Below are 12,987 nucleotides of genomic sequence, written 5' to 3' on the forward strand. Positions count from 1 at the left end.
CCATCTGAAGGGGTGTCCAACCGTCTTGTGCCATATAAGGTATACCTGAGTAGCTTAGGCACACGATTAGTCCGTGAATTGCATTGTCATCAACACCAAAACACATGACGTGGAAAATGCCCTATCACCAACCCTCGTCGACATCGGCTGCATGACCACCACATCGAGCAATGCCTGGCGTTTCCTCATAGAATTGACGCCCGACTTGCTTGTAGGCTTGTAGCAGCCACTGTCGCCGCTCGCGTCAGCCCGTGTGGAGTGGAGGCTCGCAACTCGGTGTCTTCTCCCTTGCAAGCACCGGTTTTCGCCCATAGCAGTGGGGGCACGACCGCTTGCATCAGCCCCGAGCAAAACCAGGTGAGAAGGCGGCGGGGCTCCGGCTTGCAAAATAGCGCGACAGGGTTCCTGAGGGGGCGCCCAACACGGGAGGCAGGAAGAGCGAATGAGAAGAGGTGGATTCATGGAGTTTGTTGTCCGGATGGGATCCTGACCCGTTTGTGGAGAAAGCAGAAGATGAAGAAAGCTTTGTGGAGGCAGGAAGAGAGCTTTGTGGAGGCAGGAAGAGAGCTTTGTTCGAGGAAGGAGGATGAAGAAAGGGGGCAAGAGTGCGTGTCGTGTGCGGTGTATACGAGGAAACCTAATTGCTCCCAAGCCGACACGAACGAGGACTGCACGTGGGCCAGAGGAGTGCGTCAATCGATGCGAGCGCGCAATCGGTTGGCCGATTGTAATCGCTTCCCATGTATTTTGTCCATATTTTTTGAACACAGTACAGACGTAGGCATTCATATATACACACACATACACTCACCCTTATAAAGGCATACACGCACATCTGCGAGAGACTGAGCCATCATATCATATTAAGAGTTTACGAAGTCACTGTAGACGCCTCGTAGTCAATGAAAACGCCTCCTCCCTCTAAACGCACATCGCCGAAAATCCTGAAATAAATATGAGATAAATACAAGCACCAAGACTTGAACCTTGATGAGTTAAGTATACCATTATCCTTCTAACCATCCGTTGTATTTTGTCCACATTTAACACATCAACATCGTACTAGCAGCTCCATTTGCATCGACAAAAGACCCTCACTTTGCATCGTTAATGTTTTCTTTGTTGGAAGCTCAAACTGGGACCCGACACGCTCCGGATCCGGCACTTTTTATCCGATAGGCGGAGGTGCGTAAACACCCAGGCCCATTTCCGTCCCTCGGTGGGCCCATTCCTCCGTCGCCCACGGTTTCGCATCAGGGCCCTCCCGTCAGTTTCTTCCTTCTCCTCCACTTCCACTCCCACTCCCACCGTGGCTGCCTCCGCCGTCGCCTCCTCCTCCCTTCCCCAATGGCAGGCGCCAGCCTCAGGCAGCTCTGACCGCCGCGCGGGGCCTTGATCCGGCGCCAGGCGGGCGGGAATCGCGCGGGTGCCCCGTTCAATTCGGCGCGGACTCCAGCTGGGAGGTCGGAGTAGCGGAGATCCGGTCGCCGGACTTACCTCCAATCCGCTGGTCGCCGTCGTCTCCGGGAGACAATTCGAGGTTAGTTTAACGTTCCTTGCGCGTTCGTCCCGTATGTGCTCGTGCTTTCCTTCCCAAGTTACTCTGTTCATGAACGGGTGTGCGATTCTGTCTGATGCAAACATGCTACTGTCTCATAGGAGGTTCGTTCGCCGGCGCGTGCTGTGCGCGGTCTCGTGGATCTGTGGCTCGGCGACTTGTGACCGGGTCTTTGCCGGAGGAAAGGGGGCTGCTTTGGACACCGTTGTTCCCTAGGTGTTTGTCCCCATAGGGGCGACCAGTCCAAGAGAGCGCTTGTTCATGATTCAGGCAATGGCGTCGCAGTCGCAGGCAGGAGGCGGCGGTGGCGGCGGCTATGCCGGCCCAGGGCAGCATGGGCAGGCGCAGGGCCTGGCGAGGCAAGGTTCCCTGTACAGCCTTACCCTCGATGAGGTGCAGAGCCAGCTGACAGAGCCTTTGCTTAGTATGAACCTCGACGAGCTGCTCAAGAGCGTGTTTCCGGACGGCGTGGATCCTGTCGGTGGCGTCGCCGGCCAGTCTGAGCCGGCCCTGGGCCTGCATCGCCAGGGGAGCATCACAATGCCTCCGGAGCTGAGCAAGAAGACGGTGGACGAGGTGTGGAAGGGCATCCAAGATTCGCCGAAGAGAAGTGGTGAGGAGGGTAGTCAGCGGAGGCGGGAGAGGCAGCCGACCTTTGGGGAGATGACACTTGAGGATTTCCTGGTGAAAGCTGGAGTTGTCGCTGAAGGGCATTTGAAGGATCTGATTGACTTGCCAGCTAACATGGGTGCGGTTGGGAGAAGTGTAATTGAGGCTGCTGCGCCCAGTTTGAACCCCGGAGCGCATTGGTTACAGCAGTACCTGGAGCCCCAGCATCCGAGCATGGCAGGTCCTTTCATGGCAAGTCATTTGGGTCCTCAGCCATTGTCTGTTGCTACAGGTGCTATCATGGAACCAATTTACCCGGATGGCCAGATTACGTCACCAATGCTCGATGCACTTTCTGATCCTCAGACACCTAGGCGCAAGCGTGGTGCCTCAGATGGTGTAACTGATAAAGTCGTAGAAAGAAGGCAGAAGAGAATGATAAAAAACAGGGAATCAGCCGCACGCTCCAGAGCGAGGAAGCAGGTCTACAGCTATTGTCCTGTCTATTCCTGTTTTCCTACGCATTGGTTATGTCCTGTTATAATGTTCTGATTGCAGCATCAAAGCTTTGTGAAAAGTTATTGTTGAATCTTGAATGTATTGATTTAGGCATTTCTGTTACACTTTTTAGCCTCAAATTGCAAGAATATCATTAGGTACTCCCTTCCGTTTCTTTTACTTCGCATATAAGATTTGTTTGAAGTCAAACTTCATAAAGTTTGAGCAAATTTATATTAAAAATATCAACATCTACAACACTAAAGTTATACAATATGAAAATTAATTTCATGATGCCTCTAATGATATTGATTTCGTATTGCGAATGTTGATATTTTTTTCCTATAAAGTTGGTCAAACTTTATAAAGTTTGACTTCAGACAAAACTTATATGCAGAGTAAAAAGAAACGACTATGCTACTGGAGTAGCCTATTGACTTATTCTCATTCCATGTCATTCTACTCTATTAATAAAAATATAGCAATAACCTAGTGCATTCTACTTGGCAGGCTTACACTAATGAGCTTGAAAACAAGGTGTCTCGTCTAGAAGAGGAGAACGAGAGGTTGAAGAAGCAGAAGGTACTTTGTCTTCTGTTACTGTAACACTGTTACTTTTCGCCCCTTCTCTTCTTTTTGGTGGAGGGGATATTTAACTACAGCATTCCACTATGCATTGTAGTGAACCCAGGTTATTGTAACTATGTTTTTATTCAGGTAGTAAGCTATTTTGTTTCACACTAGTCGATCGTTCAACTTCTTTTTACTTAGGCTCAATAATATCATGTGTAACAAGTGCACTATACTGATGTGATCATGTTAGTTAATTCCATAGTACAACCACCCACACAACTCATTTAGTATGATTTGCAGACCTGTATCTATATTGTCACTGCTGAACCCCATATGATCATTGCTACTTTTTTTTGTCAAGTATTGTTGAGAAAACTATGTTAGTTACCATGCTGACAGACACATGCAGAGATCTCATTGTTTGTTTTTGATGTTCAAATATCTATTGGAGGCTATGTAATGAAAGTGGAGTCTCAAAGTTATTTTTCTTGCTTACACTAACTAAGTTTTGGCATTGACTTTGTGCTACACTTTTTTTACAAGGCCAAACATACCATAATGTATATAAACCAACTGAATGGGGCTAATTTTTGTTAACTTGAACTTAGTAATTTTTGGAAATATAAGCAGCTGTTCATTCGAATTTAGAGGAAACTCTTATGAAGTTCTTGAGCATCTTATTTAATTGAATATACCCTACTGAATGTATTGACCGATGTACTTAGGCTATGCTTCTCAATATTTTGCATGGTGAAGTTGATATGTGCATGGCTACAACAATTTTAATGATATGGAAGCAGAAAAACTGCTATTTAATGACTTGTAGTGGGGTTTGTCTATATAAGATATATAGTTGCAAGCCCATATGTTGTACTCTATTGTTTCGGTTGCTTCTTAGTAGTTCTTATTAGTTAACAATGCGAGTGATTTCAGCACTACATGCTATTCCTAATAATCAGTTTGTACGAAGAACTGCAGCATTAATTCATAGAACTTCATTGCCCTTCTCTACAGTGTAGCAATTCAGTAAGATGCTTGGCGCCCTTACGGCATTTGCTTTGGTTGATCAAAACTAAGTTGCTGCTGAGAATTGAATATATAGATAGGTTATCTTGATGGACTTTTGTTTGAATCAATGAATCATGTCTCTATACTTGGCGAGTTAGCAGTGTAATAGAATTGCTTCCCCGTAGTCCTTTATACAATTGACAAACCTGGAGTTACCCAACAGATTGCAGTCCTTCATGAAAGTAAAATAAACACATATCATGAACATTGACAGGAACCACACTTAACAAACAGATCACCATTGGAAATGAATACATTAGACTTTGTACTCACTAAATCGTAATCACGCGTGAAGCAACAGAGCACCGGGCAAAAGAAAACCACAGAGAGCATCTATGCTTGTGTTTTCTGTATTTTGGGTGCAATTCCATTTGGTCCTTGCAATGGGTGCCTGCCATTTATCTGTTAAGACCACATCACCTGAAGATGATGCTGGTGATATTAATCATATCTAGCAATATTTGCAGTCCTATTCTTTTTTAGCCTAACACAATGATACTGAGATTTCATTGGTCATTACTTTATGGCTGTAAATAATTTTTTGTCAGCATGATGTAATTGACTCTTGTTCTTCAATGCAACAAACATTATCCTCACACTTCTTTTGGATGCTAAGTAGCTTATATTATGTTATATTCATGTCATGTCTGACGCCTTCCATTTCATGATAATTTCAGGAGTTGGACATGATGATAACCTCCGCGCCTCCCCCAGAACCCAAGTATCAACTCCGGAGAACAAGTTCTGCTCCTGTTTGACCTCGATAGTAAATTTTGTAGATTACACCGCTCATATGTTTTCCGTGGTTGTGGTAGAAACAGTTGGTAGCCTGAGGTGTTGTAGCTTGTCCCAGCCCGGTGGTTCAGAGTTTGTAGATGAGTAGCAGCCCTAGGCCCTTAGCATGTCCCAGATGATCTGTCTGTTCCGAGGCTTTGTCAGTGTGTGTAAATCTGCCAGGTACATGTTTTAATTTTATCAGAGCTCCTTCTTTGTACTCCCTCCGTTCTGAAATATAGGTCGTTGGGGACCTTGTTCCGACCAGGTGAAAAGCTGTGAAATGACGTTAATACCCTGGTTCTAGTCTTCTACCTCCGCCCCCATCTCTGCCCCGCCCTCCACCTCCGCCCCCGCCCCGCCCCCGCCTCCGGCCAGGCGCTCCAGTCCACCTCCATCTGCGTCCTCGCACGCCCAGGCGCTCCTCCTCCACGCCCAGGGGCTCCTCCTGGCCCGCGCGCGCCCAGGTGGAGGCGACCTGGTGCTGGGCTCTTCCTCGCCCGCGCCCAGGTTGAGGCTCGGCTGCTGCCCAGGTTCATCTCCTCTCTCTGCTGAAACTAACTCCAGGAGATCACTGCAAGCACAAACAATTTGATGATCATAGACTGAAACACTGCAAGCACAAACAATATGGTCATCTCCTCTCTCTGTTGTTTAGGATAAAGAAATTTTTTGAATCATAATCTGATTTTAAGATAAAGAAAATTCTGATTCGATCTACTGATGGAGCAATACTGTTTTGAGAGCTGTTTAAAATAAAGAAAATTCTGAAAGAACCTGCTGTCATCTTGAAGCACAAATCGATTCTGTAAATTTTGAAAGAACCTCTGCCATCCTGTTGACACGCCGATTTACTTTAAATAAAATTCTGAAAGAACCTCTGCCTGGAGTACTTAGACTGAAAATGTTGTCATCTGGAGTACACATGTTCTTTTTCTCATTAAAGGATCATCAGAGACAGCTACTGAAAACAGACTTTTTTTTTACCTAAACTGAAAAATCATAGACTGAAAAATGGCTCCTGCTTTTTTTTTACCTTCTCAAGTGTGCAACGAATTCCTGCCTTGTCATGCTTTACATCTCCTCCGCCTCTCGATAATTTTCCACTAATCTGGAGTACTTTACATTAAGAAAATGCACATCGACAGTTTTAGTTTCCATGAACCAAGTCATGTTGTCATGCATACCGGGAAATTGGTGTGCGTCGATGGCCCCCCAATATTTCAGAGCAGACAGATCATAAGCCCTGGCAACCTTGTCTTCATTGTCATAACCACCTAGCCCACATTAAGAAAATGTCAGGAAATTGGAGTAGGACACAGCTTGATACAAGTGCTGCAGCAAAGTACTCCTATATATGAAGCCAATTTTAGCTAGATAAACTGCAAGATACACCCATAAGGTCAAAATATGCTTCGTGTATCTGCCTGACCTTATGAACCATCTCCTTTTCAGTAATACACCAATGATATTTTTGGGAGTATATCCAAAAAATATGCTTCACCCATGTTCAAGGAAGACAGGCTGCAGCTGCATAATCACAACAAGCGGATTATTACTGACCTAACTGCAAAATGCTGATCGATCAAAGTTAGCTGACCAATGTGGCAGCCCATAATATTAGCCATGTTCTCTGAAGAACATACATGGCACTTGAACAAAGTGATGGGCATGATGAACTATCTCTGCATCTCATCGTGTCTGCTGCTCCTCTTCCTCTACTACAAGAGAAGAAGAGAGAGCAAGTGCTATACTACTCCAGTTAATTCAAATCTAAGGAATTGGTACTGGAATTGCTACTGGAAATCACTTGCTTACTACTCCTAATTAACTGAAAAAGTTTCAGTTAATACTCTAAAACAAAGTACTCCTGCTGCAGTGCTATACTACTGTTGTCCTCCCTAATTAACAGAAAAGGTTTCAGTTCATTTTAATTAACTAGAAAAGCTTCAGTTAATTTAAATTAACTGAAAAGTTATTTTTACTCCATTTGTATGATCATTTTTGTTTGAAAAGGTTTCATTATTGCAGCTACTGGATTTAGGGCTACTGCTGCACTTGCTACTCCTAATGCAAGCACTCCATTTACAGTACTCCTAATGCTTGGAGTAGTTCAAGCAGTACTGCAGTAAAACTACTCCTAATGCTACAACAGTTAACAGCAAGCAAGTTTATGTAATTAATGCACACTCGAGTACAGTACTTCACTGAATTTCTGCAAATAATTCATGATTGGAGTACTCCAAGATGTCCAGTTAATTACTCCAAGCAAAGTAAGAGTACATGTTCAGAACACTTGCAATATCTTCAGTAAGAGTACATGTTCAGAACAAACACTTGCAATATCTTCAGTAAGAGTACATGTTCAGAACAAACACTTGCAATATCTACTGAAAGAAATTGTTTACTCCTGCAGATTTTCTTGCATGTTCAGAATCTGGAAACATTCAGAAGCATGTTCAGAACACTTGCATGCACAGAATACTTACTGAAAAATTACTGAAAAATACTGTTAAATGTTGACAAGTTAAATCTTGTTAAATACTCCAAGCAATCTTGTTGGAGTAACTTTGACTATGTACTGTTGGAGTAGCTTTGACTATGTACTGTACAGAGCAAGATGGAGTACTTAACAGAGCAAGATGGAGTAATCCAAGAAAATTAACAGAGCAAGCAAATGTACTCCAAATGGTAGTTCACCAGAGATTTTCAAGTTAAAAATACTCCCAGGGGTAAACAACAATGACATGGACAGAGTAAAGGATGGATGTTGTAAATCAATCCAGTAATTAACAGAGCAAGAAAATTAACAGTATTTTTCACCCTCCAGACACTGCCTAGAGCACTTACAAGATGACAAAGTTAGTTTTGCATAACACATATGGATTCTTATCTTCTTCAGTAAGGGGGGGCACATTTACAGCTAATTAAGCACGATGAAATGGACCAACCAATTAAATTCATTCTTCTTCTTCTTCTTCTTCTTCTTCTTCCCATGAGAAAGAAATTACAGTAATTAAGCAGGAGCAAGTTCATCATCCAAAACAGTGGAAGGAAGGGGATGGGTAAGAAACAAAGGAGTCACCTTCAGATACTCTTGTGCGGCTGCTGCTCCTCTTCAGCAACCTTGGGCCCTTCCCATTGTCCTCCTCTGCTTCCCCTCCATTGACATGGCCATGTCCATTCCCATTCTCACGGGCATGGACCAGCAGTCTCTTCTTGATCTCCACCTCCTCCCGCAGCTCCCCTCCATGATCCCCACCTCCTCCTTGAACTGGTCCCACACCGCCGGCTGCGGACTCGCCACTGCCATCGCCAACTCCGTACGGGGGGTAGGCGGACTGTGGCGTCGGGGTTGTCGGAGGGAAGCAGGGCGACGGGCTCGACGCTCGAGCCGCCGGCCGCTGCAGTAGCACCGGCGCACGCAGAACCAGCGGCTCCGCCGCCCAGAAGCTCGTCGCCGGCGCCTAAAATATCGTGTTCGGGGGCGCCGCTACACTCCGGTAAAAGAAGCGAAGGATCCAGCCCTGCCGCTTGCAGATCCGCCGCCCATGGCCAGAAAAATCTGACCTTGGCCTCACCTACTGAGGTGGTAGCGCGGCAGTGGAATAGAGGAGGGATATAGGGCGTGCGGGAGCAGGGCGGCGGCGGCAGCGACGTGGTGGGGCGCAGTGAGGAAGACGCCGACGGCGGTGGATACGAGAGGAAGAAGGCGAGCGAGGAAGAGGGTGAGCTGTCCGCGACCCGTCAGAGGTGATCTGTTCGTGTCGCGAGCGAGGGCAAATTTGGAAACTCCGGAAATTTCGTAGCCTAAATTTTTTTGACTAGGATTTCGTTTAACGACTTATATTTCGGAACAGAGGGAGTACATGATAAGTTATGTCTGCCTCTATCTCACCATATTGGTCATGTATGTGGGGCCATGCCCAAAGAAAGTGTCTTTTCGTTGCTGTTTTTGCCAGACTGACGAACACCTCTGTTTTAGCTGAGATATCTGGGTGAGAATTTGACAGCCAATTCCTATACTTGAAATCAGCACGAAGTTTGATCGTCATTGTTGTTCCATCGAAGAAATGGTGCAGTGTGTGACGGCAGTTGTACTGCACCATTAGATTGTTGATCCATCAAAGAAATGGTGCGGTGTGTGACAGCAGTTGTACTGCATCATTAGAACTGCGAAGAACTACAAAGGCGCTGATCACAGCAAACAAAACATGCATGAAAACACTTGTGCGCAATTCTGGTTTGCTCCTTCAATAATGCGGAAAATCTACAACCGATTCCAAGTCATTTAAAATCCCATATCCACAATCAATTCAAATGGAACAATGCCTGAATGAAGAAGTCGAATGATCCCAAACGAATCAGATCAACTTCGAAGACAAAAGCTAACTAAATGAAGATACACCTACAATACTTTCTAACGACACAGTCAAACATATTGGACCACTATCAACACTGCCTTTGCACCCCCAATACAGAGAACATCTCCCATTACTATCACCGAGTCTTCCCACCCTATGATGCAGAAAACGTCTTCCAGAAGTATCACCAAAGCCTCCTCCCACCGATACGCCTCGCGAGCTGTATGTCCTTTTGCACTGTAGCAGCAAAAAAAAGTCAGGTTAACAGGAACATGCTAGTCCATACATCTTCATACATAGTTCCATTTGTTCAGGAGCATCCGTTTTATTTGTTAGAATAGCAACAGCCATGATGATGATCATGATTCTAGTGGGCATCTATTTCTCACAGTAAAACAGTTTCCAAGTTTTATGAGTAAACAAAAAATGCAACTTACAAATAAAATTCTGATTTGATACAATGTTTATCCTTCAGATAAGAAATAATCAACCCTGAACTTCCTGCTGTAGTAACCAGGTTTGATATCCAATATGCAGTGCATATACTGTTTGTTTGACATCTTCATTTTTTAATGAATTGTTTGACATGTTTGTTCGTCAGATACGAGGAGCTGCAGAGATATAACAATTGTGGATCCTATCATTAATCATTAGAATTCTTGAACCTTGAAACAACATCAAAACTAGATACCACATCAAATGAAAGCAAAGGTGATCTTGTAATTGAAACTCTTTCATAACTGGCATGTTTCCTTCTGCATAATATTGTAAAAGAAAGGAAGTTTTCATTCAGTGAGAACTTACTGACGGTAACACGCTTTGCATGGATGGCACAGTGATTTGCCCTTTCAAATACGTCGACGAGGTGATACTCTGCAGCCTGCAGAGGGAAAGGAAAAGGGAATTATGTGTCAATTCAAAGCAAATACACAGGCCAGTAACTGAAAGTACAATTAGGCCACACTGAGCATAATCAACTTTATGTTATTTTTGCTCATTGTGCAGAAGGAGGCATTTCTGGCAAGAGGCGACTAAAGTAAGTCTATTGTGCAAACAACAATCTTGAATAAATGCACAATAACTTGAATGGTTCGGACACATAAGCATGTACTGGATATAGAGATAATCATTTGGGGGTTCGGACACATAAGCATGTACTGGATATAGAGATAATCATTTGGCCTTCGGACACATAACCATAACATGCAATTTTCTGGATCGCAAGATCCTCTTCCTGAATCAAAATTGAACGTAGCTCTGGTCACTGCCACCTGCTCACCTCTCAGTTACACCCTAAATTCCATAAGCAAAATGGAATCTAACCAATAGTTCAGTTTTGAGTGTGTGGGCAGGATCATGTTGCAAGACTGTATATCTTGACCAAACAACCAGATGTGCACAGAAAAGACAATTGATACCATTTTGCTCGTAATCACATTTCAGTTTTGAATTACCAGCCACCAAAACAATACCATGCAGCTAAATAAATATATCAAACTGAATTAATACCAGAGCATTCAGAAACTATGAATTAAGGCGATACATGCATCTACCCCACAGTTCATGGTTTTCAGATCTTGAATTCATCTGCATTGTAGTACTCTAATCAAACCATCAGATCTAATAGTACATGCCAGGTTTGAGCACTGACCTCTTGAATCGCGACGAGCGCTTGGGGAGTCCAGCGGCTGATTTCAGGACAGAAGAAGTCGGTGACCTCCTTGATCTGCAAATTTGTCAGGAACAAAAGATTCCAGTTTACACCCCGCACTCCAGATTGTTGGTAGAGAGAGCGAGAGGATATGACAGACAGAGGTACCCACCAGACGGACAAATGGTGCAAACGGGATGAGAAAGTCGACCGACTTCTGGTACCTCCTGATCTCCCGCAGTGCCACCGTGCCTGGCCTGAACCGGTGTGGCTTCCTCTGCTTGGGTTGCCCAGTTGCCCCTGCTCCCACAAGAATAGATACGAGTCAGTCACAGACGAAAAATAACAACTACACCTGGAAGAGCGCAACCCCCAAACTGAGAACTTTGTGTCACATACATCATCTTGCTACTGTAAAGATAAACTAAAATCTGGACCAGGGAAGCGAAGAAAACTGCCGATCCACTCCACTCTAAGGGCAAAGGACAATACCGGGAAATGCATAAAAGTTGCTCCAAAGAAATGTCCGGAACAAGGAAGGGGAAAGAAAAAACAAGTCCCCATCCATCATCTTGCTACTGTACTACTACAAGATAAACTAAAATCTGGAGCAAGGAAGCGAAGAAACTGCCGATCCAGCCCTCCCTAAGGCCAAAGAAGAACTGCAACCGCTCCTGGAAGCATTCCCGAGAAATGTGCGCAACAACGAAGGGAGGAGGAAAAAAATCAAGCCCCCGCCCCACCCACCCCCAAACAAGACGGAAATGGCCCTAAACACGCGGCGGAAAACCGAAAAGCGCAAAGAAGGCCGCACCTTCAGCGCCCCCTGGGGCCGCCGCCCGCCCGGCTCGCCTCTGCATTCCGTCGAACAGGTGACGAGCAAGTCAGACCAAAAAACAGAAAACAAGACGAAACAAAAGGAAGCGACCCGGGAAGACCCGCGCACCGGTGTCGCCGACGTGCCCGCGCCATCTGCAAAGGAGAGGAAGAACCTGTTAGCATCACGGACGGGCACCTCTGTACCGCAACAAACAAGGCGGCGGCGTTCGGTCGAGAGGCGGGAGACGGGGGGGGGAAGGAAGGGAGGAGCGACGGGCGGGCGGGCTGACCTGTCTCCTGCCGCCGCTGCGCGGGACGGGGCCCGAGCTGCTTCTTGGGCGGCGCCTTGGTCTTCCTGACGGCCGGGTGCTTGGTACGGGCCATCGCGTCGGGGCGCGCTGTCGACGGCGGCGGGTCGGCGCGGAGGAGTTTCCTTTTTTTCGCGGATGGGGACCCTGCCGATTGTTTGTTTTACTGCGGCGCGTGGTGCGGGAGGCGCGGTTACTACTACTACTGAGTACTTACTACTCCAGCGAGTCGAACGTTGGGCGCGTGGGCCCCGGGTGCCAGTGGCGAGCGGGGTGGGGGCGGAGCGGTTCCCGGAGACACGCGATGCAACTTGCCACATTTCCTCCCGATTCGTCTAGTGTTACCGTTGGAACAGTGCCTCGCGTTCGACACAAGTTTCAGACATCAGACATGTCGAAAACGAAGGAACTTTTTTCAAAATAAAATAAGATTATAGTGGTAATACTTTATACTAATATACTACTTCCTCCGTCCAAAATAAGTATCTCAACTTTATATTAACTTTAGTGTAAAATTATACTAGCATTAAGACACACTTATTTTAAGACGGAGAGAATACGTACTATATAAGCTAATAAAAAAATTACTTTTCACCAACCTTGCCTATATTCCCTACATTTTGTTTATCCGTTTTCCCAATTCTAGTTTTCTCCATCGGTTTACCCCGACAACCACCACATTGCCCTACCTATTAGTATTTACTTACCAAATAAAATTTATTTTCTTTGGTAAGTCAATAAATGTTTACCAAATAAGATATGTAT

General features: G+C 45.4%; 2 protein-coding genes and 1 long non-coding RNA gene across 7 annotated transcripts; 1 reads left to right on the forward strand and 2 right to left on the reverse strand.

The window, feature by feature from the left end:
- Positions 1-1,213: 1,213 nt before the first annotated feature.
- On the forward strand, positions 1,214-5,300 carry LOC123182414 (ABSCISIC ACID-INSENSITIVE 5-like protein 2). Its single transcript, XM_044594968.1, has 4 exons — positions 1,214-1,540; positions 1,660-2,650; positions 3,176-3,247; positions 4,984-5,300. Exons 2-4 carry the CDS (start codon positions 1,820-1,822, stop codon positions 5,062-5,064), a joined length of 984 nt encoding a protein of 327 aa, XP_044450903.1. The 5' UTR covers positions 1,214-1,540; positions 1,660-1,819; the 3' UTR covers positions 5,065-5,300.
- On the reverse strand, positions 4,878-9,121 carry LOC123182415 (uncharacterized). 4 transcript variants are annotated; one of them, XR_006492133.1, is made up of 6 exons: positions 8,166-9,121; positions 6,727-7,517; positions 6,513-6,610; positions 6,268-6,357; positions 6,117-6,191; positions 4,878-5,654 (listed from the first exon to the last, which is right to left on the reverse strand). It is a non-coding gene; the product is annotated as an uncharacterized lncRNA (long non-coding RNA). The 4 variants fall into 4 exon arrangements; XR_006492135.1 differs by having other exon boundaries at positions 6,727-7,568; XR_006492134.1 differs by lacking the exon at positions 6,727-7,517 and having other exon boundaries at positions 4,878-5,256; positions 5,377-5,654; positions 8,166-8,910.
- Positions 9,122-9,295: 174 nt separating this feature from the next.
- Positions 9,296-12,416, reverse strand: LOC123182416 (histone H3). 2 transcript variants are annotated; one of them, XM_044594969.1, is made up of 7 exons: positions 12,205-12,414; positions 12,042-12,067; positions 11,910-11,949; positions 11,268-11,395; positions 11,096-11,170; positions 10,249-10,324; positions 9,296-9,681 (listed from the first exon to the last, which is right to left on the reverse strand). In XM_044594969.1, the coding sequence occupies exons 1-7, from the start codon at positions 12,296-12,298 to the stop codon at positions 9,629-9,631; spliced, it is 492 nt and encodes a 163-aa protein (XP_044450904.1). In that variant the 5' UTR covers positions 12,299-12,414; the 3' UTR covers positions 9,296-9,628. The 2 variants fall into 2 exon arrangements, with proteins under 2 accessions (XP_044450904.1, XP_044450905.1); XM_044594970.1 differs by lacking the exons at positions 11,910-11,949; positions 12,042-12,067 and having other exon boundaries at positions 12,205-12,416.
- Between the last annotated feature and the right edge of the window lie 571 nt (positions 12,417-12,987).

The sequence above is a fragment of the Triticum aestivum genome, chromosome 1D, assembly GCF_018294505.1.
Source record: "Triticum aestivum cultivar Chinese Spring chromosome 1D, IWGSC CS RefSeq v2.1, whole genome shotgun sequence".
Classification (NCBI taxonomy): Eukaryota; Viridiplantae; Streptophyta; class Magnoliopsida; order Poales; family Poaceae; genus Triticum; species Triticum aestivum.